Genomic DNA, 27,500 nt, shown 5'->3' with positions numbered 1-27,500 from the left:
ACTTGTAAACTTAACCCAGCAATCCCCTGGGAGACGGGCATCCTACCATCAATGCAAACTGTATATATATATATATATATATATATATATATATATATATATATATATATATATATATATATATATATATATATATATATATAAACATAACAGGTCATTAATAAAAAAATCCGACGTTAAATTTTCATTTATGCAACAAAGAATCACGGATAAAAACCTATTAAGGGGAAAAAGAATTCAATGAGTAAGAGATCAAAGGGATGTGAGTACCTTCATGACTCGCACTTAGCATATATTTGCCTTTCACACTCACAAAAGGCATCCTAAGAGGTCATCCACACAGCTTCGAAGTCTCCTTTAAGACGAGCAGTGACCTGTGCAAGTTTGCAAGGGATTTGTGGAGACGTCGGGAGTCGGAGGTAATCTTAAGGGAACGGACCAAGGACCGCTGGGCTTACCATGACTTCACCTTTAGTAGGGTGCGGATAACTGTCAGGAATTATTTGTCGAAGCCGGGTATGAACATAATTAGGAAAGAAAATATATTAACGAACTCAAAATTTTAAAATGAAGAAAATACAATAACGATCCTCAGAATTTTAATTTAACAGTTAACGAGAGAGAGAGAGAGAGAGAGAGAGAGAGAGAGAGAGAGAGAGAGAGAGAGAGAATGAACAGGAAATAAAATAGAGAGAGAGAGAGAGAGAGAGATTTTAGAGAGAGAGAGAGAGAGAGAGAGAGAGAGAGAGAGATATATTTATGATGCAAGGCTGCTAAACCAAATGCTGGACACTTTCGACCATTCAGCACTTACGACAGGGAAAAGCGATAGCTGGAGTGGTTGAACAGCAATATAAGACCCAGAAACACTAAATGAGATGAGGTACAAGGACTGTAAGATTGAACTCGGAGAGAATCATTTGCTTGCACCAAGAAGTAATAGAGAGGTTGGACAGCAAGACTGAGGAAAGGAAGCGGGAATATAGATGAAGTGTGTGCGTGTGTATTTGAGAGAGAGAGAGAGAGAGAGAGAGAGAGAGAGAGAGAGAGAGAGAGAGAGAGAGAGAGAGAGAGAGAGATTTGGCAGTGAATGTCAAAATTCGCTCCGAATGGTAAGGATAACATTATATATAACGACATTCTTGCTAACAAATAGGAGTCATGAAAACATTCAAATCTATATATTAATGATAATATACTAATAATAACACTAACGCGTGCGACAGAGTAATTTAAATCAGGTATATTTTAATTAGTCTGTGCACATACATACTCATACATTTACAGCACACGACAAATTCGTGTTTTTGCTGCTATTGAGAGATTTTTCTCCAGTTATACCAGTTATAAGGGTTTTTCACAGCCAAGGGAAAAGTCATTATCAATGGAGTGGAATGGCTGCTGTAATTTTAAAAGGACTTTCACTAAAGATAAAAAGTTTGAGCTTGATTTAAATTACTTTTATAAATAACAATGATAATGACAAAACGGCCCATTAAGCTAAATTTCTGTATCTATAATTATCTTATGACACACACTTTCAGACAAAAAATTTATAAAATGTCGCTCTTAGCTTACTTTTACCATCATCTTCAAAGTGTCCTTATAATATTATTTTCAGTCCGGTGACCTTTTGTATATCTTATAGACCTTGACCTCGTTCACTGTCCATTGTATACCTTCATGAGGTTCTCGCTAATCCTTTGCCTTCTTTTAATCTGAGGATCTTTAGTTAATCCTTCTCTCGTGGTTCTTAGGATGTTTCCCTGTTTGACCCTTTGACCAGATCTAATAGGCCGCCCTCTCTTACAATCAATAGTTGCTGATGTTATTTAGACTGTTAAATGTTTCGTTTCCCGCTCTTGTAGGTAGTGAGTTTGGAAGTGCCCAATCAATTACTCTGCGTTTTATTTCGTGTCGTTATTTTTTAAAACTAATTTGCTGCTACCTTCGAAATTCATCCTATGATTTTTATCCCTAAAATATACAGCTGATACATTATATTTGTTGTGTATGTCTACTGCTCTCATGTATTCCTTTGTACCCAAAGGATATATAATACTGAAGGAGGCCGTGGAGTTTACATAATTCTCATGGAGGTCGTTGGTCTCTTACATCGTTTTCACCCTTTTCTCTCCGACTTCAAAATCAAATCAACTTTCAACCAAATAATGATCTGATATGCATCCTGCCACAGCTGTTCTCAGCACTGCTTTCTCTTCTATTGTCTCTGCATTTTCGGAAAACTTAGTAAACCCCGTCCTTTATTTGCTCTTTCCCATGTGCACTTCTTTGGAAACCAAATACTTGAATAAATCAAGCCCACCCAATGCAAACATTTCCAAAAGACGTTCACCATTCTCATTCAATGCAGACCCCTACTCGCACCAATGTCTCTGTCTCTATCTCCTAACTTTTTATTTATAAACCACCAAGCATTACCACACAGTACCAAATGTGTTGGATCGAGAACTGTATGAGCCAAAGTAAGTGCGGCAGGAGAAAAAATTGTAATAGCCTAAATATTGCAATTACCTCTCCCGCCTCTCGCTTGCTTTTTACCCTTACAATCCTCTAACTAAAAATAATGAAATTTTCTCTCCTTCCACACTTACTTTTGCCCATACAACCCTCGCATTAATACATTTGTGCTCTTGCACCCGCCTAGGGAGACTTACTGTTACTTCAAGGATTACCTGTTCCCTAAATCTGCACCAGGCGTTTCTCAATATCGTTGTAATCACCAGAGTCAACTAGTTGCCAGATACATAATTCTATGCTTAAATCAACAGACGAACAATATGTTTTTAATGGAGTGTGCCCATTCACTACTGGTATTCTTTATCAACTGTAAAGCTAACGGAAATATAGTAAACACTAGCAGATGCTCGCTATCGCTCTCATTTCTTGTTTTTTGTTAATAGTTCTGATGTAATTAATATTGAAGTTGTATAACAGGAGTTGTATTTATTGTGATCCTCATAATGCAGGTGGTTCATAGTTACCACGAGGTTAATTAAACACTTCATAAATCCTAAAGTCGACTGTGCCTCTGTGAGTTACTGTAATAACTTTGACTTGCAGCACCCTTGGTTTAATATCCATTACCACCAGTCTAGTGCCGTTGCAAGGCCCTTGGCCAAGCACAGATTGCGAATAAGCATAACAACTGCACATTTCTTCAAGTTCAGTGCATGTGGGGGCAGCCCAGCCAAGTTAATAGTGTTCAAGAATTCTATTGGGTACATTCTGCCCAGAATTCTCCCCACTCCTAGAGAAACGCCCATTGGATTAAAACGTACTCTTGGAGACGTCTTCACGGCTCCAGGATCCTTTGAAGCAATCTTTAGCTCCTAAAGCATTCCTGGAGAAACGCCCATTGGATTATAACGTCTTCTTAAATTCTTAAAGACTCCAGGATCCTGTGAAACCGTCTTCAGTTCCCGAATGGATTCCTGTTGGATCCGCTACCCTTCTAGAACATGGGGTTCCCTAAAGAAATCTTAGAAGCCTTTCATCTCCAGGAAGGATCAGTTAGGGTTACATGTCTCTGGAGAAATCCAGAATCTGCCTTCGGAATCATTCCACCCAGAATTCTTCCACCTCCTGAAGAAACGCCCATTGGATTACTTCGTATTCTTGAAGATGTCTTCACGACACCAGGATCCTTAGAAGCAGTCTTCAGCTCCTGAAGCATTCCTGGAGAAACGCCTATTGGATTATAACGTCTTCTTAAATTCTTAAAGATTCCAGGATCCTGTGAAGCCATCTTCAGCTCCTGAATGGATTCATGTCGGATCTGCTTCCCCCAAAAAATCTTCGAAGCCTTCCGTCTCCAGGAAGAACCAGAAGCCTCTGGAATTCCCAGAAGCCTTTTGAATTCATCTCCGAGAACGTGGGCTTCCCTCATTCTTGCACAATACTAAAGAACAGAGTTTTATGAAGAATATATCGGAGTCGAAGCTTAGAGATTGTCTTGAAGCCCCAGAAGCCTCCGCAATTCCCAGAAGCCCTCGAAATTCCCAGAGGCCTTCAGAATTCCCAGAAGCCTCCGGAATCCCCAGAAGCCTCCGGGGACACACACAGACACAGAAAGGCAGCCAAGGAAATTAATATGATCAATATAAACAAAATGGAGAGGAAAGGAAAAGGTAAAATAATGACATTTTTTAACGGCCTTTTGATATTTTTCTTATTGTGAAAAACAACAATATCAAGAATTAGATGATAAACAATAATTCATAGAAAGAGAAAAACTGCAATGGAATCCCATTTTACGTTCTTTAAAATTTGAAACTGTGAATCAAACGAGTCCTTTCGGAGCAAATATGAATAATCATCAACAAAAATTACGAAAGACCTGTCATATTTCGGTAGGGCCCAAATATACGATGAAATAAAATAAATCGTTAATCCAAACTGCTGAGCTGCATAATTTCAGAATGTGTCAACATGCTTAACGTTTCCTACAAGAGATCTCAGATAAGTACCCAATAACACTAAACATAAACAATTAGTAGCAGCAGTAGTATTAGTCCGATTATTTGAGTACCTAAGCCGTAATCATCAAGTATGGAAAAATGCCAACTAAATTCCTATATTTTATCTACAGTAGACGTCATTCTGTAATTATTTACTTACTTGGCCTACATATAGAGTGACCATGTACTTACTGCATACTAAAACACGAAATATGACTATGTGACTCTTTTTCAGTTTTCTCAAACTTGTCAACCTAGCTTGATTAATATTATTTGCTTCAATATTATTTCCTATATTATTTATTTGTTGACCGGTAGCTATTGTATATTTTTTTTACCGCAGAAAGCTCTGATAAACTTTAAATTTAAAACAGAACATCAAATAGTGATTGCTTTAGTTTTTTCCAAAGACAAGACGATGTAAAAATTTATTTTTTTTATTTACTTTTTATTTACTTGTAGTGGAAAGTTTTGTATATACATTTTTTTCATATTTATAAATTTCAATGAATTACGAAATTTTGCATACTTGTCTTATTAATATGAGTGAATGCACAACAAAATGCTGGCATACATACAGTGCCTAAGTTTATCATATGACAGCCTGCTACGTGAGACATCTTCAAACTATGCCTTGCATGCGTATGCACAATAATTTTTCTTTAAATGCCTATATTGCAAACTCTAAACACTGGCCACGCAGCCTCTTTTAGGATTATGGTCCTAAATTTCGAGCAGTTCATATCGAAAAAAAGGTAATTACACAAGCTTTTCATAGTTTAAAAGCTACCTTTTTAGCACTTCACCTCAATTTTCAGATTTAAAATCTGAAATAGTTGATTGAGATACAAAGGTTTAAACTACCTTTTCATCATCATTATGAATATAAGTCGCAGGTACACATGTTCATCGGTTCGATTTCCACTATCATTAACCTAATTATTTATTGGTGAATGAAGTGTTATATAACTAGAATATTTCGAAACATTTTTTGTGCAGTTCTGAGTCTTAATTCTTATCCTGTGTACTCACATTTAATGAATGCTGGATGACTATGCCAGCGATACCCGAATGCCTCGCAGTCATCCTAATGAATATTTGGCGTTTGATAGTTCTCCTTAAACACGAAGAAAAATATACTCGCGCAATTCTAGTTTGAAAACGTGCGTGTCTTCGAAATAATTTGCTAAAAATTCAAACTCCTGAGGAATTCCATCTTGCAGAGATTAAAATAATTTAAAAGTTTCGTCAGCTGCTCGTAAATCCAAGGTTACAAGCATCTTACAAAACAGTAAAGTTGAGTAAAAGGCATATTATGATTTTTCACGCAAATACTTCGGATAAGGTGAACAAAAGACGTATATAACTCTAATTATGTAAACTTTAACACGTGAGACTGTATTCACTAATGTCTTCCAGAGATCCGGCTTTAAACTCAAAATTTTCCATAATACTCTTTTTAATATGACTCTTCAGTTTTCTTTTGCAATAGCATTATATAATTGGAATTACACGCTCTTTATAATCCAGATAAAAAAAAAAACAGAAAGTTGATTGAGGAGACCTGAGGCTACTTTGAATATAAGATTAACAAAGTGACAAATAAATACATACTAAAAGGCATTTGATTAACAAATTATAATGCAAAAGAAACGTCTTCCATAGTTATTAAGGTACGCAATATTGCCAATGAAATGATGGTTGAAAGTTCTGAAGTAGACTAATAAGTAAACAGTTAAAATCAAACATAGTTTTCGTTTCCATTTATATATGTACATACATATATATATATATATATATATATATATATATATATATATATATATATATATATATATATATATATATATATATATATATATATATTAACTTTATCACATACACAATTGTTTCTGTGCATTAGTAGATTTACTAAAGGACCTCATTCAAACTGGATGGTATCTAATGGGTTTTTATTCAAATTTACAAGCTTTCTTGGACAAACAGTTCACATTATCAAGTATCCGTACCAAAGTGGTACGGATACTTGATAATGTGGACTGTTTGTCCAAGAAAGCTTGTAAATTTTTGAATAAAAAACTCCATTAGATACCATCCAGTTTGAATGAGGTCCTTTTAGTAAATATATATATATATATATATATATATATATATATATATATATATATATATATATATATATATACATAGCCTATATACATACATACATACATACACACACATATACGTACATATAGCCTAGATAGATATAGAGAGAGATATAAAGATAGATAGATGGATAGATAGATAGATAGACAGATAGAAAGATAAATAGATAATGTGTAAGTGTGTAAGGCGAGGATTCATGTCAAATCACATTTTTGTTAAAGGTTTTACAATTACTCGCCAAACATAAAAAACTTCATGACCATCATACCAAGGAAAGTTTTTTCCAGGCATGTGCATATATTTCCTGCTGTTTGTCAAGCACCAGGCGAGAGAGAGAGAGAGAGAGAGAGAGTTAAAGCTGACCTCAAAATATTTCTGATCTTTGCTGCATGGGCGCCAGCCCTTTTTCTCCATCCTCTTCAATACACTTTCAAACCATTCCCTCCATTAAACGTCCATTTCCTACAGTTCGGTTCCTCTCACCTTTTCCTTCGTATTTTTCCCCATACGAAAATTCTACATTTCTAAGTTTCATTTTTCCTTACTTCTTTCATTATCAATATCCCGTTTTTAACAATGTAATGCATTCTCTGAACTATATCAGTTAAGATTTTATTTAATATAGGGATTTTCTGACGCATTTCTTTAAGTACTTACGCCCTACATATCCTGATACCTTGGAAAAATAAAGAATAAAAACATACAGTGCTACATAAGCATTTTATTAAAAATATATACAATTTGTGGACTATATTTCATTGTTTTTTTATCCATTACAGATGTTATTGACATTTATTCCATTTCTCACTCATTACATCTTCTGTTTATTCATCTTTCCCTGTTTTGTCCACACACACACACACACACACACTACAATATATATATATATATATATATATATATATATATATATATATATATATATAATATATATATATATATATATATATATATATATAGCTTAATAGAAAACCTTTCTTCTTTGGTTTCAATTGCCATTATGTGATTCTTTTGGGTAAAATTCTAATTATAACTTGTCTCGTATTTCCCGTAATTCCACGCAGATATTAAGACATCTCATACCATTAAAGTCACTTTAAGCTGGCCTTGTTACTTATGCGTATTTTAAAGTGTAATGGATAAGAATAAATTCATTGTAAATATCTAATGAAATTAAATTTTTCTTAAAATATAAATAATGATGGCCAACACTGAAGTCTTCACAGCAATCTTCCTATTCAAGGTCCCTACTACACACAAAAATATATTTAGCTGGTCATTCTGTGCACGTTTAATTTATACAAATTGTGTAAAATGCACAACGATATGCAAAATACGTGTAATTATATATGAATTTTTGTCACTTATACACATTTGTATACACACAATTACTAAGTCACAAATGTCGTTTAATATCCAGTTCACCATATCTCAGAAATAGCTTACACCCAAGGGGAATTATAAGTGATAAGTGCTTGTCACCAGTAAGTTTTTCTGTTATTACAAGATGCGAGCGGAACAATAAACAGCCATCTTTAAATGACGAAAGATGGAATAACTCCCTGACCAGAAAACATCCACACCATGGGGCACTTCAAGTACGTGCATGGAAGGCTCATCATCCGTGAGGCAGCCTCCCCTACACAAGGAGAGACTGATTTTTTTGTCACTTACAGTCTCTCATTTTTCAATATTACGAACCTTCCCTAAGAATAACCTCGTCCCTAATCCTAAATTTAAATTCCCTTCTCATCCTACTTCCCAAGATTTCCAAGTTATGCACTCTTTTCTCATCTATACTCTTCCAATCTCTCCACATGTCCTAAACGCCACTGTCAAAATTATATGTTATTTTACTTTCTCTGCCTTTTCTAGTCCATTTATAATTTTGAATGCCAACAACTTCAGCTATTCTTTTTATTGCACTCAACCTCCACACTTCACACAGACATACTTCTCTTCCATATCTTTTGCCGAGTTCCTGTTATCTTCCTTGCTTTACCTATTCAGTATATTACTACTTCTGTCAGTTCATCACGCATTGCGTTTACCCGCAAATATTTAAATGAATCAATCCCTTCTATTCTCCTATGGCCCAAAATAACATTCATTGTCGCATAACCCTTGTTTCTCTTTTCCATCATCGCTGAACTCATGTCAACATTCAGTTCCTAGAATCTCTGCAGCTTCTCTTCACTATCACCAAATGAAACTAGTTTATATAATCATCACACATCCCCTTTTTCCAATTCCAGATCAACCTACATATCCTCTCCGTTCCTTAGCTCCGTTTATTCTCCTTTTCATATATAAAAACAGTCAAACAAATATAATGCACCCAACGAAACCAACCATCATCCCGTCTACAAAACACATGTTCCACTACAAACTGTTTTTTTTATATATATATAAATTAACATTTATATCATATATCCTCAACGTCCTTCATACTATATCTCAATCAATCCTATTGTAAGCTTCCTGAAACTTCAGTAATACATGCAAAAGCCGGAGTATTTTAGATTTATCACCATGCTAAGAGAACATGCATTGAAAATATAAAATTACTTTCGAGTACCCAAAAGAATCTGAAAACTTGGCTAATACTAGTAAGAGTAAACTGCCATAAACACACGCCGAATCAAGATAAAAATTTAATAAAACGAGAAGTTTAACTGTATAAATTTCATTACACGAACAGGTCAAGGTTAAATATGACATCTGAGCTCCGACCATATGGCTAGAGAAAGAAATATAAATACCACTATATCCCAAATAGCATATACAAAAGAATAGAAAACTAAAGATGGATGTAATAAGAATAGCATAACATAGACAAATGGATTATGCACTAAAGTAAAGCTCGGTGGTTACTTTACAACTGCAAATAAACACATATATGTAAAATAAATGCAATCAAATTTTCATGAAAAAAATATAAAAAAACAGATAATAAATCTAAAATGGTATATAAAATGATGACACAGCCCTGAAAAATCCAAACAAGTTTATAAGAAATTGCCGGCAGATATAAAAAAAAATTTAATATAAAAAGAGAAGAAAACTTGCTAAAAACATAAGTTGAAAACTGACAGAGTTGAGATTTACGTGAAATTGCTGAAGACTGATTTCTCATTGCACTTTTCCTAGAACGGCATAAAAAGAGACGGCTGAACACAAAGGAAACACTGACATAAGTAAGGGGTGGAGCGGAAGTGAAATGCAAATAAAGTTGAAAATGTGAACTGACATAATTTGTAAAACTATGCTCAGTGATGGCATCTACTTTTATTCAACTTGTAAAGTAGGACTCTGTTGTTGTCGCTAATACGTTTTTATTAGAAATTTCCCATAAACGTCAGGTAAACCCTTTCAGTTTTAGAAATATATATAATAAAACGATTAAATTTATTAGGAAGTTTGATCAAATAAACTACAAAATACGAATTTACTATTCGATAAATAAATGAATCTAAAGAGCTTAGCGTTTTAGCTCTTCATGGCTTCCTTGCGCCATAAATTATTCCTGGAAGCACACTGGCAGACAGAATGATAAATGTGTGAGCAAAACAAACTGAAAGTAAGGATTCCTTACGTGGATAGCTCAAACCACTATAAAACTAATTATTATCTAAAAAGATAAATTCAGGAACAGACTTAAGAGAGTTGGCAATAAAATAATTATTCATGTATACGCACAGCAGTGTTCCCTACACTGTCATGTAATTGTTTTGGAATAAATGGAAGATATAATTCAAATGTAGCATCATAAATCGCCATTACCATGAAAAGAAGTTAAACCTGTATGGAGATTGACAATAAATGTCTGCCGGAAAAACATGACTCACAAGGTCACCAGTGACTCTGCACTTTACATAATCCTCAGTGTCGTTACTCAAACACGTTTCAGAATAAATGGCGTGGTAATAGAGATCTACCCTTTGATGGATCATTTAATATTTGATATGAGACACAGCATCCACAGCGAAGACCACGAAAGATTTACCTATAGAGCAAGAGTATTGCAGTATTGAAATACATAACACACCTGCCTCATGCACCGATACAGAGGTGCCATGGACTTAACAACAGTCTAACTGTGTAACATGGAGAGATAATGCTGGCAGAAAGAATTTACAAGGAAAACGCGAACGGTCTAAAAAATAAATACATAAATAAAAATGAAAGGAGTAAGGGGAAAGTCATCCAAATAGGAAATGCTGAATGTGCAAAACACTCACTGGAAAACGAATGCTCTAGAGGGGAAAGTGAAGTATCAAACGAGGGCAAAAATGAGTCTTAATCATATTCGTCTTCTAAATATTACAAAATAAAGTCTGATATACTATATATAGTGAGAGAAAGAATTAAAGTAAAGGTATAAAAGCAGTATTTGGATGTTTACAGACAACTGGAGGATTTATTACCTAGGTTTTTAATACTTACCAGAGTATGATCATGAATTAGGTTAATATGCTCGTTTATTCCGGTTACAGATTTAAAGTTATACTACGCGTCTATACTTAGAAGAGAGAAAACAACAGAAAATTAACCAATTTACATATTTTTGCAAAAATGTTTTGTAAAAAAGTAAAAGTCTAAATATAAAAAAGGATACAAACGTATAAATACTCTATGTATCCTAGTAATATCTAAGTCAATATTACTATATAACGGTAAATAATTCCAAAATTTAGTTGCAAGCCTAAAACTCATTTCAGCTTTTCACTAACCTACAAAATTATTAAGCACCATTAGAGACATAAAATATCCTTAACTCAGGCCTATCTTTACAGCAAATCAGTCACTCTCCTGCATTTATATGTAAACAAACATTTCATTTTCATCATAAAATCTTTTAATCAGTTGTAATCAATTATCTTCAGTGCTGTGCATTCTCACCACACTCCACACTGAATGCTGTTAATTAATTTATAAGCATTATTAGCCCATTTGCAATCAATTTCTTACATTATTGTTCCTTAACAAGTGTTTATAATTGCATTACTGCTGTCGCTCCCGTATGGATGTTCACGCGTTATGCAATCAATTTCTTACTACCCTTTTTACTCTTCTTTTTGTTCCTTAACAAGTGCATTTCGCTAATGAACTGCACATTGTCTCCCCATGTATATATACATAGACCACACATACTATACACATATATTTATACATATATAAGCTATATATGTGCATATAATACATGTCATTTATGTCTGTGGGGTGGGGACAAAGTTGTTGCCCGTGCCCTTTTCTCGACAGCATCACATGATGGCAACTATTAATTATAGTTGGAGGCCTGTTGGGCAGTAAGCCGGCAGTAATCAACGAACCTTGGAGATATGAGCCGAGCACTGCACAGCTTAACCTTAACCCTGCTTTGGCTGCATAGTTTTTTCCAGCAGACAATTTTATTCCATAAAAATCTGTTTTTGTTACATGGTGATATCGAATATACATGAAAACCTTAGTAGAATCTGTTGTAACACATTAGCTGCACGAATGAGAAACGAGTGAGAAATGTGGAAACCACAGCTGTTAGCATAAGCAAAAAGGATCAGTGCTTTGTTTCGCAGGTCACGTAGGGAATGCGCGCTGCAAACTTACAAGAGAGTGCCTAAAATTCCGAAGTCTTGGCAATGAGGAAGAGCAGCATGGAAAATACGTAGGAATAAAGAGGTCTTAATATGCAGGAAGCGAGAGAATGTGTGGGTAATAATGCCGTGGTGGCGAGGCCTTGTGGGTGCAACATTAGAAATAGGCCTCACACAAGTGTGATGAAGAGTAACAGTGGCATAGAAGCATTCTAGTATCTACAGATATAAGATGAAAATGGCACTGATTACACACAAAACACACACACACACACACACACAAACGTCCTGTGGTGACAAGTGTATCCAAAAAGCGTGGAGAAATCGATAAGCTAAGAAGGCATTGTGGTTATTACAATTACATATGTATTTGATAAAAAAGTGACCAGTAGAATCTATATAGTATATATATATATATATACACACACACACAAAATCATGATAGATAATGAGCATCAAAAGTGCATCAAACCATAAAAGGTACAGTGAAATGCTTGATCTGAGCTAGTACTCTCCCTTTAAAAGTAAAATAGCTCTAGTTATGCTCTTTGGTTTGTGTTATGGTTTAATATATATATATATATATATATATATATATATATATATATATATATATATATATATATATATACATATATATATGTGTGTGTGTGTATAATATATATATATATATATAATTATGTATATATATGAATATATGTATACTATACACACACACACACACACATATATGTATATATATATATATATATATATATATATATATATATATATATATATATATATATATATATATATATATATATATATATATATATATATATACCTATACCTATCTATCTACATATATACAGTATGTATATACATATATAGTCTCATACTCACATACACACTCACACACATACACATATATATACACATTTTTTTTTCAAGGGCCAAAATAATTGAATTTTCGATTTCCTAATAAGGATACACTATTCTTTGTGCCGTTCAAATTCAAAGAGAAAGGAAAAGAAATTTCCTTTGCCAAGGCCGATATGAACTCATGCTGGAATGGAATGCTGTAGTCAGCACAAACTGCTGCACCGCGAAAAGTGGTTTAGCGATTTAGCGTGTGCTCAGTCCTCAAATCAATAAGAATTCGAATCCTGCCACAACGTTATTTTTTCAAACATTTCTTTTCCAATTTTATACCTTTCATCAGAATGCTTATCCAGAACTTTCAAGAGGATACTATATATATATATATATATATATATATATATATATATATATATATATATATATATATATATATATATATATATATATATATGTGTGTGTGTGTGTGTGTGTGTGTGTATGTGTGTGTGATGAGTGTAACAATAGAGTGCAAGGTCTTTTCCCTTTACTCTAAGGTAGCCTCAAGCAAACGTTGCTCGGAAATGCCTTAGAGGGCAAATACTTTACGCATTTTTTAAATCATGTCGAAATTCCTGTGATACAAGTTACATTTAATGAGCGTATGTGTGAGTTTATGAACACATCATCAAAGAGCTGTTTCTGCAATGTATTATTAGTGGTTATTTATACAGCCAGTATTTGGTGTGTATAAGCAGACAACATATTTTAACTTTCAGTTATACGTGACTGTTCGGGGGACCATTAAAAAATTTGTTCTTTTAAAAATTATTTTTAAAATATATTGACATACAACTTTATTATTAGCGCCGGATTAAAGGCTGGATAAGGAAACCGGATGTCCCCAAGGTGTCAATCTATTTTTGGTCCTTTTGACTCTCCAAATATACCAAGTATCGGCCATCACTTTTATAACAGACTGTAGAGACAATACTTGTAAGAAAAAATAAATAAAAGAGGTTAACGAGTGGATTCAGTTTCGATCTTTAACAGCTAAAGACAGTTCATAATTGAGGGGCTGCGTTTATATTGTGTTCTGCTGGTTGATGCCAGTTTTGCAACAGAATAATATTCGCCTTGCATGTTGCTTACACGAAAATAACCCTGAGCACTGCAACCGCAAATAAGAAGTTTTTAGCTAAAGCGTCTACACTTTATAGTTGGAATTGGCAAATACTACAAGAATGTTTATCTGTTCATTCATACAACTTTGAAAATTTGCCAGTAGCCGATGTCTGCTGAGCTGCAGGGGTCTCTAAACAAGATATTGCCATGCACATGATTCTTTCATGGGGATGAATTCACTAACATAACTAACAATGAAATAAAATATATATATATATATATATATATATATATATATATTTTATTTATTGTTAGTTACAATTAATTATATATCTCTAATAATATATATATATATATATATATATATATATACATAATAATATATATATATAGATATATATCTTATATATATATATATATATATAATATATATACTAATGTGTGTGTGTGTGTGTGTGTGTGTGTGTGTGTGTATGTATGTATGTATATGTGCAGAGTATATATATATGTATATATATATATATATATATATATATATATATATATATATATATATATATATATAATGCATACACACATATACATGTGTGTGTGTTATCATAAGTTTTCCAAAACGATGGATGAATCTCCATTACTGCAACGCCTAATGCCGTCCAATTCCTGCCCCCTGTCAATCAATGATATCCATTAACGAAGAACATCATTTTGTGCGACTCCTGTGGCGAACTTGTACTGCTTGTGGAAGGTCACGGTAGATGCAAATCATGACTTGTCATGAAGGCAGAATAACTTTATTTCCTTGTAAGTGTATCTTTAAACACCGGCGAGGACAAGCCACTTGATATACGGAGCTGGAGTTAAAACGTCACAAGACTTATAAGACGTTGAAGAGTAATGAATACTACTGTTCGGTTTTGTATAACATGTTGAGACATCAAATGGGTTCTGACAATAGAGGCGTTTTACGCCAATAATACTCATCATCAATCTTAGTGATTTACTGATCTTCTATTAATAAAGCATTTGTACAAAAGTATCACTGCTTCGCCGTTTCTTTATACGTTAATTATAATAGTTATATATTCTTTATTCAAATACTTTTTATTATACAGTTATAATTATATAGTTATATATATTCTTTTTTCAAATAGTTAACATTATAAAGTTTTCTTCAGCATCGCAAATTATATATCATTGTACACTTTCAGTTATTGAAAACATATGTCAATTCCAATGATAAATGATCGGTAGTCCAGGGTGGATGGGAATAACAGGTAATTTCATTATTAGCCCTCTGTCTTTAGGTTTAGGGAGGAGGATTCACTGCAACTGTCCCGGGATCCCATACATATCAATCTGGCAATAGTTATTACAGACGAAAGAAAATCTATTTTATATCACGCCACGTTTTCTTCGCCTTTAGCTCCAGTAATAGAAAACGTTACATTTTCTATAACGGGGACTAACTTATTTACCATTTATTCTAATACGAATTGTTTAAGAAGTACAATGTCCTGTTTGTATGTAAATTTCTAAATAACATTTGACATTCCAGTAAGACTTTGACATCAATATCCGCAAAGTTGAAGACATTGACCTTAACCTGAATCCATCGCGGGTTTCAAAGGTATTAAAAGGATTTTAAAAATCGTTACTAGTTAAACGGGACGGAAAAACGCACCTGTCAATTACAGATACACCCAGACCGCCAGGCGGTAAACTAGGGATAACAAAAGGGTTTGAAGGCCGGAATATGAAACGATGGGAATTCTGTACAATGAAAAAAAAAATCAATACAAAAGATACCCGACAATTTCCCCGGACCGTTAGTAAAGTGTTAACCACATTTACAGGGGTGCTACTCTGGCTTGGTATCTATGCGTCACCTACTCCGAGGTGCTAGTACTAAACACCATATGGTAAATGTAAAGTACACGGCCGCACGAAGATGTCGTTTATTAATATAATTTGTCGACCGCGCAATATAGAAATGGGTGTATATATTGCTTTGATCCCCAAGGCTAGTACTAAACACAAGTGTCCCAAGGAGCTTCCGCCACGTTTAATACAAGCACCTAGAGTAGGTGACGCGTAGATAGCAAGCCAAAGAAGCACCTTTACAAGCATCCTAGAAGTATTAGCCACTCAGAGATGTGATACAGGAAACTGACTGGACAAATACTGTTAAATTCAAGCAAAAATACCACCTAGGGATACATGTTAGTATTTCCTGATATAACAGTATATGTAAATACACACACACATCATAATATATATATATATATATATATATATATATATATATATATATATATATATATATATATATATATATATATATAGTCATTAAACCGTGTCCAACTAATAGGTGTGTCTCCAAATAAAAAAAAAAATCAGTCAAAACCAAATTAAGTTGGTCATGAGCCTATAGAGAAAATCCGTTCACTTCTTTTTAGCACCCATTCGTTTAATTTCTGAATATTAAGCCCCTTCCTGTTTCAAGCGTTTTTCACAATCTACACTTAATACTTTCTAGGTCTTCCTTGCTTTCTACCTCTTAACATTCCCAAATTATATATGCATTCTATTCTCTGACCTACCCTGCTCCGTTCTTTCCATATGTCCAAACTATCTCACAGCATTCAGATCCGTCTTTGCACTTATGCAATCCCTTTGACAAGTTCTTTCAGTGCATCTCCATTCCTTACCCTTTCAATTCCTCTTATGTCAAAATACATCACATTGCCCTTTTCTTGATTCACACTTCACTTTCATTCCACGTACACTTCAAGTCTTTTCCAAGTCTTTTGCGCAAACCTTGATACACTTTTGCTTCGCCTCTTCTGTAACATCCCTCCATACCTGTTATGTCTATTTCCTAATCCCTAAACAAATCTACAATTTCAATTTTTCAATATCCATACTGACATGCATTAAAGCATTTTCCTAGTTTTCATTTGCCCTCATAACCTTATTCTTGCTCATAATTTTTACTCTTAAAACTTTCTCCTTTGGCAAAAAACTTTCCAACTCCTTTGATAGCTTCTACAGTATCTTATCAGTATTTTAGTCATGGAGACATACCGCGTCCTCATGTCAGACTTTTACACCCAACTATGCATTCTCCATTCAGCGGATTCTGACACTGTTTCAATCATAAAAACTTCGAATAGCTGTTAATAGCCTATCTTTCTTCTATAATATTCATCTCCTAAACCCTACACAATGCCTCTCTATTACCTTTACCATAGTTACTCTACGTCTATGCATGCCAAAGTAGCTTTTCCCTTTTACATTTAAGCTCTTAACAAAAACGCTTGATCAACAGCCCCACATCCTTAATTACAAGGACATTGTTCTTCCCCTGTCAGCTCGTTACTTTCAAACTCCTACTGTAAACATTCTAAGAAATAATGAGAAATATTATGCACCTATAATTCTAACGGTAGTCACTAGAACTTTATTTTACTATCATTCACAACCATTCTATAATCCACATACTTAATATATATATATATATATATATATATATATATATATATATATATATATATATATATATCTATGTATGTGTGTATGTGTATGTGTGTGTGAATGTATATATATAATATATATATATATATATATATATATATATATATATATACATATATATATATGTATGTATGTGTGTGTGTGTATGTACAAATTAATTTTATCACATCGCCGTGACTTTTTCATATTCACAAACATTAAGCTACAAATGTCATTTAATATCCAATTCGCCCTATTTCGGATATAATACCAAAGGGGAACTATAATTGATAAGTGGTTCGTCACCTCACTTGATAATGGTATAGTAATCATCGCCTAAGCCAGAGGTTGTCTCGTTGGTGGATCGAATCCGCCAAATGACTAACCACGTATCAGCTACATATAACTCCCCATCGGTAAATATAATATATATATTACCATATATATATATATATATATATATATATATACATATATATATATAATATTGTATATGTATTTATATAATATACCATATATATATATATATATATATATATATATATATATATGCTATATATATATAATATATATAATCACAAATATTGTAATATCCACATCACTCAACCTAAGGAATACCTTAAATCCAAGGGGAATGATATTTGATAAGTCCTTCATCATCAGTGGGATTTGAATCACTGCCTGGTTTACAAAAAACGATGTACAGTACCTTTGACCACTGAGTCATCAAGAGAGGTATTAGTTGTATCAACTCTGCTGTACACTTGTCTGTCGAATTCAGGTTTTTTACTTGGAACCAATATCAACTGATCCCTGCCATGATAGCTGACTGAGAAATTTGTAACACGTGGCTAATAATGAATTTTTGTCATATACTCTATGACATTATTTACATTCACAAGTATTAAGTCAAAAATATTGCTTATATCCAGTTCACTATACCACGGAAATAACTTACACTCAAGAGGAATTACAACTGATAATACTTTGTTACCAATAGAGTTCGGACCTCTGCCTGATTTAGAAACAATGATGTACAGTGACTCTGACCACTGAGCCATCAAGAGAGGTATAAGTTAATATCGAGTGCTATACATGTGCATACCGATTTCAGGTTTTGTACTTAAAATCAATATCAACTCGCCTCCACGATAATAGCTGATATTTGCTGCTTACATTTGTGAATATGAAAAATGCCACAGTGTATGTGACAACAAATCATGATTAGCCACGTGTTACACACTCTCCAGTCATCTATCATGGTGGATGAGGGTTAATATCAATATTAAATACTTACAAGTCTCTTTTGATGGCTCAAAGGTAAAAGTCACTGTACATTCGAATTCCACTGATGACGAAGAACTTGAGTGAAAGTTATTCCCGAGGTATAGTGAACTGAATACTAATCAATATTTGTGTCTTAATATTTGTGAATATAAAATACAATGTATTTGAAATGTGTATATACATATATATATATATATATATATATATATATATATATATATATATATATATATATATATATATATATATATATATATAATATATGTGTGTGTGTTTTGTGTGTATCATCGCGATCTTCAATTCGTAAATTAATACTTCAACAAAAATTGTAAATTAACATATCTAAAAATGAAGATGAAGATCCAAGTATCTACAAACAAAAGTGGAACACAGGCCTTCGCGATTGAAACCCCCAACTTTAAGCAACTTATCCTTCACATGAAGCACACGAGGTCCGTTAGAAGAACGATTAAAAATAAACTTGGAAGTTGAGGACAATGATTAAGCATGGAAACAACAGTTAACTTCAAAGACTTAACAACAATTCGCTTGTGTTGTAGCAAAGGACTGCTATATCAAAGTACAAACGGTGAACTATATCAGCAGTGATTATTTAGAATGAAGGTAGCGTTCAGGAATTGAAGTGTATATCGGAAAAAACTAAAGCAATTTACCCTATTATTATTATTATTATTATTATTGTGTATTATTATTATTATTATTATTATTATTATTATTATTATTATTATTATTCAAAATGGGCAAACATTCATATGGCACAAGCCAAAAAGGACATAAACTTGTAAATTAGCCTTCTACTTGCGGGAATTATCCTAGATAAAAAAAAAAAAAATTGAAAGTGAAACCAAGCTACTGGAAAAAAAAAAACAAATAAACAAGACATAAACTTAAACAATCTAAAATCCGGATAAATATGCAGAAATGAGCCAAATTTTAAGCGCTAGGTACTTACAAAAGAAACTTCACTCTGACTTATTGACATCAGGATCAGTAATACTGCAAAAAGACGGTTCTGCAGCTGTACTAATGATACCGGGGTTTATAAAAAAAAAATTTTTATGGGCATGTGGTATTACAGCATATCAAAAAAATCGAGAACTACGCTACAATTCCATAATGGAACGTAACTCATAAAAATGTAATATATTCGGCCCTGGTCAAAACAATGCAATAATAAACCATTGTTGAAATAAAAGCCCACTTCAAATAACTTTACCTAGAATCAAAGAGCTACGGGCATTCAACCAGTAGAGCATTTTTCCATCAAAGGTAAGAGAAATGACCAACTGATGTAGTAATCCCTATAAACATTATATAGCTAGGTTACTGACACCCAGAGTGAACATCGACAGATATTATGAATCCTTAAGTACAGGTTGTCTGTATACGAAAAGTAAGTTGTAGTATGGTACAAAATCGGCTAATTAATAAACGTCTAGGTTTCCGGAGTCTAGCCTGACTCTTTGCTAATTTCACCATGTGGTTAAGACACGTCTGATTAGGACGAACATCACTGTGCATTATCTTCTTACTTATTGTTCTGTCCCTGATAATTTCGTGGATAATGGACTGATTAAAGTTAATGTGTTATTGTTATCGCTAATCAAAGAAATTTTCGCAATTGTAGGAACAATGTTCATCAATTATTAACAAAGAAATAAAAACAATAACATTGAAATCAGAATACAAAAGGTTTAGACTCTATTTGAAAGAATAGCAATGTAAATGTGTTTGGCAATATCATTACCCATGCTGAGACAGTCTTTATAACTGAAGAGCAATATAACACAATATCTAGCTTTATAATGTACTCAGAAAACAACTGAAAACCGAATGAAATATAAGATCCTTCATGGTTTCTGAAAGAAAACCGTTGAAAACCCCAAAGGAACTAATTTCTTAATGGCTGCTAAAGAAAACATGATTTTTTTTTTTACTACAAGACAACTGCAAAGTAGTATTACGGTGAAAAAGATCAGAGTATCTAAGACAAATATAATGGTCAAAATGTTAACGTTTATCATCCTCGAAATTATTCCGAAATAAAATCTGAAATAACTTTTCTTTTTTACCGTAGCATAAGGTAATGGGAAATGGTCAGTCAACAAAAATGAAGATACAACAAATGAGAGAAAAAGAGAGAGAGAGAGAGAGAGAGAGAGTGACAATTTGACAAAATTCGGTTGTACTACAGATAGAAAATCTAATTCCGATATGGTTGCATACAGTCATAGAAGAGGAGGGCGAAATAGAAGAAGAAGAAAGAAGAAGAAAAGAGAAGAGAGAGAGAAAGAGAGAGAGTTGTTTTCAAACCTAACAAATCTAACCATATATCTTTTCAATATAGTATTTCTCAAAACCTGGGAATGAAGCTGCTAGTACCAAATAAAACAATAAAGTGTATTTGAAGGGAAAAGGAGATTTATTTATTTTTGAGTTAGATATACTGATCAAACATATTACTTCATTGCTTAAGGCACGAATGAACAAAAATATTCAGTGAAATACATTATTTAACAAATAGGAAGAAATGTATGAAATCTTTCAACAGTCAATAAAGTTAGTTAAAACCCCTTGAAGCACTGGCTATGAGGAAAGGGTACATCAGGGCTTTAATACATTATGTTTATTGTTTAAAGTTTTTTATTTATTTTGATGTTTATGTTTATAAATTTACATGAATCTGACTTTTCCTAATTACAATCTTCTTCTGTGTTTTCACTTTTTACAAATATGAGCATTTAATTTCAATTAAGATCATTGGAAAAACTAGAAGCTGGCGTCATTCTAGGTAATGCTCCCTAAGAATATCTGTTCACTGGAAAAATATATAAAATAATAATAATAATAATAATAATAATAATAATAATAATAATAATAATAATAATAATAATAATAATAATAATAATAATCTGCATTATCTATGAAAGAATTATTGTTTAAATATACAGAATGCACCCAAAGTGCGGAATTATGGTTTATGTGATGCAAGTAAATTAACACGGTAAAGGGTAGCTCGTAATTGCATTACTGTGCAACATCTGAGACGAATATAGAAGAAAATTATCTCCCCTTCCCAAGTTGGATTTTGTTAGTAATTGAATTAGGAAAACAATACGCGACACCCTCATCATGAGATCGCAAAAGATAGGAATAAAAGATAGTAGCTTACTACAGGGAAGGGTATTAAACTTCAACAATATAGTTTAAGAACACAGAGCTATAGGAAAATAAAGAATAATCATATCAGTCATAATTTAACGGTGAAAGCCATTTCTCTTTTAGGGAAAAGTTGTCAACAGAGAGAGAGAGAGAGAGAGAGAGAGAGAGGGCTGTTGGAAAGTTCAGTTTCCGTGGAGAGAGAGAGAGAGAGAGAGAGAGGGGACTGATGGAAAGTTCAGTTTCCGTGGAGAGAGAGAGAGGGGGCGCTGCACAAGTTCAGAGACTGAGAGAGAGAGAGAGAGAGAGAGAGAGAGAGAGAGGGGGAAGGGCGCTGCTGGAAGGTTCAGTTTCCGTTGAGAGAGAGAGAGAGAGAGAGGAGAGAGAGAGGAGACTGATGGAAAGTTCAGGTTCCGTGGAGAGAGAGAGAGAGAGAGAGAGAGAGAGAGAGGGCTGATGGAAGAGTTCAGTTTCCGTGGAGAGAGGGCTGATGGAAAGTTCAGTTTCCGTGGAGAGAGAGAGAGAGAGAGAGAGAGAGAGAGAGAGAGAGCCATCCTTAGAATCTTATATAAACTTAGATATATTTCAATTTGCTCTGCTCTTGTGACTGTTTATTTTTGAAAAGGGGAAGCGCAATCACATCCATTTCCTGGATTCAATAAACCCACATATTGAACAAAATCTCCAATTCCTTGTTGATAACGTTTACAGTTTTAGTATTAATTTATAGCCGTTGGTTCAGTTTTCTTTGTTTTTGACAGTCATACAGTATTAAATAGTTAATATAAAAACATTAACAGTAGCAAATGTTGCAAATGCAATGCAGAAACAAAGCTTAATTGCCAGGAAATTATTGATGACATAACATATACGTAACCTGTTGGAAAATGTGTTCTTTATGTCTTGATGAATAACTTGTAGAATTTCTGATATGAGATGATGTAAACGGTTTTCAGCTTGTTCAAAACATTTATTCAACAGCATTATTTATGATCACGTCTCCTCTGGTAACCTTTACTTCTAATGCATATTTTACATTGGAAGAGGCCCCACAATACGCTCCAAAGGGGAAAAAAACGTTAACTCATAAATGCCCAAGACAATAAATATACAAATTAATAATTAGTTGTTGGCCATTTTCTCTACATTACCAAGCATTTTTGCCGGGAAAAAAAAAAAAAAAAAAAATATATATATATATGTATATATATATATATATATATATAAAAAAATATAATATATATATATATATATATATATATATATATATATATATATATATATATACTGTACATCTATATCTATATTCTATACATCTATATATATATATATATATATATATATATATATATATATATATATATATATATATATATACTATTACATCTATATCTATCTATCTATATATATATATATTTCTAATACTGTAGTTAACGATACCGCATTATTTTGAAAATTAGCCAAGGTTATCATTATTTTACTATATTTACACTGCACAAGTTTCAATTTTGTACGCAAAGTGAGTCTCGAAGCAGCCGCAGTTTTTACGATGCCACTTCAATCAATAAATCAATCAATGTCTGAAAGAAACTTCAAAGGATAATATTATCTGACTCGCGGTTTGATATTTTCTTTATGAACCAGTGTCTCTAAGTCTGGCAAAAAAAAAAAGATCACTGGAATCAACCAATAAATAAATGAAAATTACATCTATCGACGTTTGATTAGTTCTAGATTCGGCTTCATAATTAACAACAGAGAAATTTCTTACCTTTTAATATCAACCTACTTCACATATATATCTCAGTATATTTACAGTATCTAAGGAATTCATCTAAGGTTCTATTCACTTCACTTTATCTGACTTCCACACTATACAAATTCTGCTGGTGCTCACCGTTAATGAATTTTATTTCCAACACTGATATCCCTGTTCTTGCCATACCTAAATGTTTAACTTCGTCTTCCACCCAGGTGCCAACCAGCTTAGTCGTATGCAGTTCCTCATTATCCACAACGGCATCAGCTGGGTCAACAATGGGGTCTCGGTGGTCACTCTGCGAGACGAACGGCAAGGTCCACCCTCCAAACACCACGACAGGGCTAACAGCTAATCAGCAGTCTCCAAACACTTACAACTGTAATAACATCTGCAAGACGACCAACGGAACAGAGGAGGACGGTCAAGGGTCGCCGAAAAAGAAGGCACAACCGCATAAGTCGAAGTTGAGGTTCGTCCTCGCTAAAGAGCGGAAAGCGTCTACGACATTAGGTTGGTAGACCAGTTTTCCTTTTTTTTTTTTTTTGTAAGACCTTATGACCATTTTCTAACATCACTGCTATTACTGTAATTTTTTCTGATGTTTGAGTATTAAATAATGTAGTCGCATTTGTTAAATAAAGTATATTCATATACTTGTCAAAAAATACACAGACTAACACCATATATATATATATATATATATATATATATATATATATATATATATATATATATATATCTATTATATATATATATAGTTTGGTTTGCGTGTATTCGCAGCCCTAAGGAAAATATGGCTGACTTCTCTGCTACTGTGAAGTGCCAAGGCCAAAGGCTCGAGCAAGGCCCAAGAACAGAAACAATGATTACAAGTTAATCCTCCAACGTCAAGCAAGGAACTGTGGCATCCGAGATACATCAGATTAAGGAACGGAGGCCCAGATAATTAATCTATCAAAGAAGACATTTCAGAAATTAGGGAAGCTTAGCGCCCCCAGCTAAACGCAGAATATGCATTAATACATGCTTTGCTTAGGCAACATGCATTCATTCTACTGCATACTGTTTTCTTAATATGGAAACAACTAAAACGAATGACAGTAAACATCCTATCCCCTAACACTAACCACTTTACGTATCACACGAACGGCTACTTCACGTTAACTGAAATGATTAAGCGTAATTATCGCAGCCATGGAAATTAATCTTCCTTATTAAGGGGAATGTCTAGTTGCACCAGTTCGCTGTTTATATCCGGCCATACTGATATGGCATGTTCACGGCGTTAGTTTATGGATTACAGCCGTGTGTGTTACACGATTATATATTATGGTTATGGTAAACGTAAGGTAGGACAGAAGTCGTTTATACACTTCAACCACTTTCGTCATGCATCTGCACGTGACAGTAAATTAATCATTAGACAAAGCTTTCAATAAGACAAACGACCGGAAAATACTCGCACAGCTTTGAAAAGCTCCGCTGACTAATAAACCACATCCATTAAAAAAATTTAGTTTTATTTAAATGAATCAAACCATTTTCCAATTCGCACTTTTCCCTTTGCATTAAAGGTGTCTGATCCAAGTTCCTCGTTCATTCTCCCTCCGCCAGGAATCATAATGAGCGCCTTTGTAGTCTGCTGGCTTCCCTTTTTCGTGCTGGCGCTGGTGAGGCCCTTCTTGAAGAGGCCCTCCGTCATACCCGCCTGGGTATCTTCTTTGTTCCTCTGGCTGGGTTATGCCAATTCTCTCCTCAACCCTATTATCTACGCCACGCTCAACAAAGACTTCAGGAAACCCTTTCAGGTGAGTCAAATGAATTTAGTGTTACGTTTTCCACAAGACTGTGGAAAAATTGGAGCGATTTTATTTCCTTCTATTTTTATGGTGGGGGGCGGGGAGGAGTACGGGGATGGGAAGAGGGGCGGTTTCGATATTTTCACTGCTGCTTCGTTTGCTGTTAATTTCATTACACGTTCGTGCTGGCCTGCTCCTGTTAATTCCTATGGTGGGTATCCATTTATACTCGCATAATTACTATCACTTTTAATATAGTTTTTGCAGCAGCATTAGTCATAACAACATTGTTGATACATTTTAACAAACGTCATTCTAACACATACATATATATATATATATATATATATATATATATATATATATATATATATATATATATATATAATAAAAAATAAAAAATATAAGAGTCCATAAAAACGCCAAAATGTGGAATATAATGGTTATATTTCAGAGACCAAACCCTCTCTCTCTCCTCAGGCAAATAGTGGATGAGAAAAGGTTACAGAAAAGCGGTATCTATACCAAAAGGTCCATAGGTCAGCCGTTAAGTCATTCCTGTTGACAATTTCCCTGTAATCTTCTTAATCGCTGGTTGGAGGAAGATTTTATCTATAGCATCTGAATCCCAGGCACCTCTTGAGAGATTCATTGCATTTCTTTGTTTAATCAAGGCTGATTCCACCATCTGGCCTTTGAACCGATAACTGCTGATATAAATTACAAGAGACTAATATGTCTCGTATAATTTATACCAGCAACTGTCAACAGGAATGACTTGTGGACTTTTGGTATAAATACCGCTTTTTTGTAACTTTCTCATTCACTATTTGCCTGAGAGAGACAGTTTTGGTCTCTATATATATATATATATATATATATATATATATATATATATATATATATATATATATATATATATATATATATATATATTCTAGATTCTAGAAGAGAGAGAGAGAGAGAGAGGTTCTTCGGCTAGTGCCTAACGATCATAAAGAACAAAAATGAACCCTGGTAACGAAATCAACAGACTCTTCATTAAAGATCAAACGAAATATAATTATCCTATGAGTTATGCAATCCGTGAAAATCAAGTTCAATCGACCCACAAGAACACCGACGTTGCTCCACTTAACTCGGAAATATAAAGGTCCAATTATCGTACCGATCACGGCCAAGATATTTTAATAAAATCCAGATCCAGCTGAATATTAATAGAACGCGGTCCGGATCTTTTCAAACGGGGTCGAATCAAATAAGCAATTTTTGTGAAATGAGAGTTTTCATTTTTCTTGATTCACGTTTGAAGGTACACTGACAGATTCATACCATACCGTAAGGCATTTCGGCAAATTAAGTAAATTGTTACATGCAGTACTTCTTATATATATATATATATATATATATATATATATATATATATATATATATATATATATATATATATATATAATTTGTGTGTGTGAGAGAGAGAGAGAGAGAGAGAGAGAGAGAGAGAGAGCGTAAAACAACAAACATGCCAGTGTCGAATTGTTTGGGATAGAATTTTTGTTCAAAATCATGAATACATATGGAACACTATTATGCAAATGTTATAGACAACAGACATCAACATGTAAGGGGAATTTCTCGTGTATGTTTTAGGTACGAAAATATTCCTTGCAGCACTGATTTTTTTAGACATAAAAGAGAAGCATAAGACAAAGAAGAAGAAATAACTGGATGAAACAGTTATATAAGAATCAAGTGATGTTTTTGTCATTTTAAA

General features: G+C 33.5%; 1 protein-coding gene across 9 annotated transcripts in view; it reads left to right on the top strand.

Annotated features, from left to right (window-relative positions):
- LOC136825792 (5-hydroxytryptamine receptor 1-like) overlaps positions 1–27,500 on the top strand; it is a 777,757-nt gene that overhangs the window by 744,866 nt on the left and 5,391 nt on the right. For 7 of the 9 annotated variants that reach the window (XM_067082759.1, XM_067082723.1, XM_067082733.1 and 4 more), the window contains 2 exons: positions 24,143–24,440; positions 25,545–25,738. In XM_067082759.1, coding sequence (XP_066938860.1) covers positions 24,143–24,440; positions 25,545–25,738 — 492 coding nt within the window. The remainder of the gene's footprint in view (positions 1–24,142; positions 24,441–25,544; positions 25,739–27,500) is intronic. The other 2 variants (XM_067082776.1, XM_067082768.1) reach the window with 1 other exon arrangement.

Source organism: Macrobrachium rosenbergii, chromosome 3 (genome assembly GCF_040412425.1).
Source record: "Macrobrachium rosenbergii isolate ZJJX-2024 chromosome 3, ASM4041242v1, whole genome shotgun sequence".
NCBI lineage: Eukaryota > Metazoa > Arthropoda > Malacostraca > Decapoda > Palaemonidae > Macrobrachium > Macrobrachium rosenbergii.
This window is presented reverse-complemented; position numbering and strand designations above follow the sequence as displayed.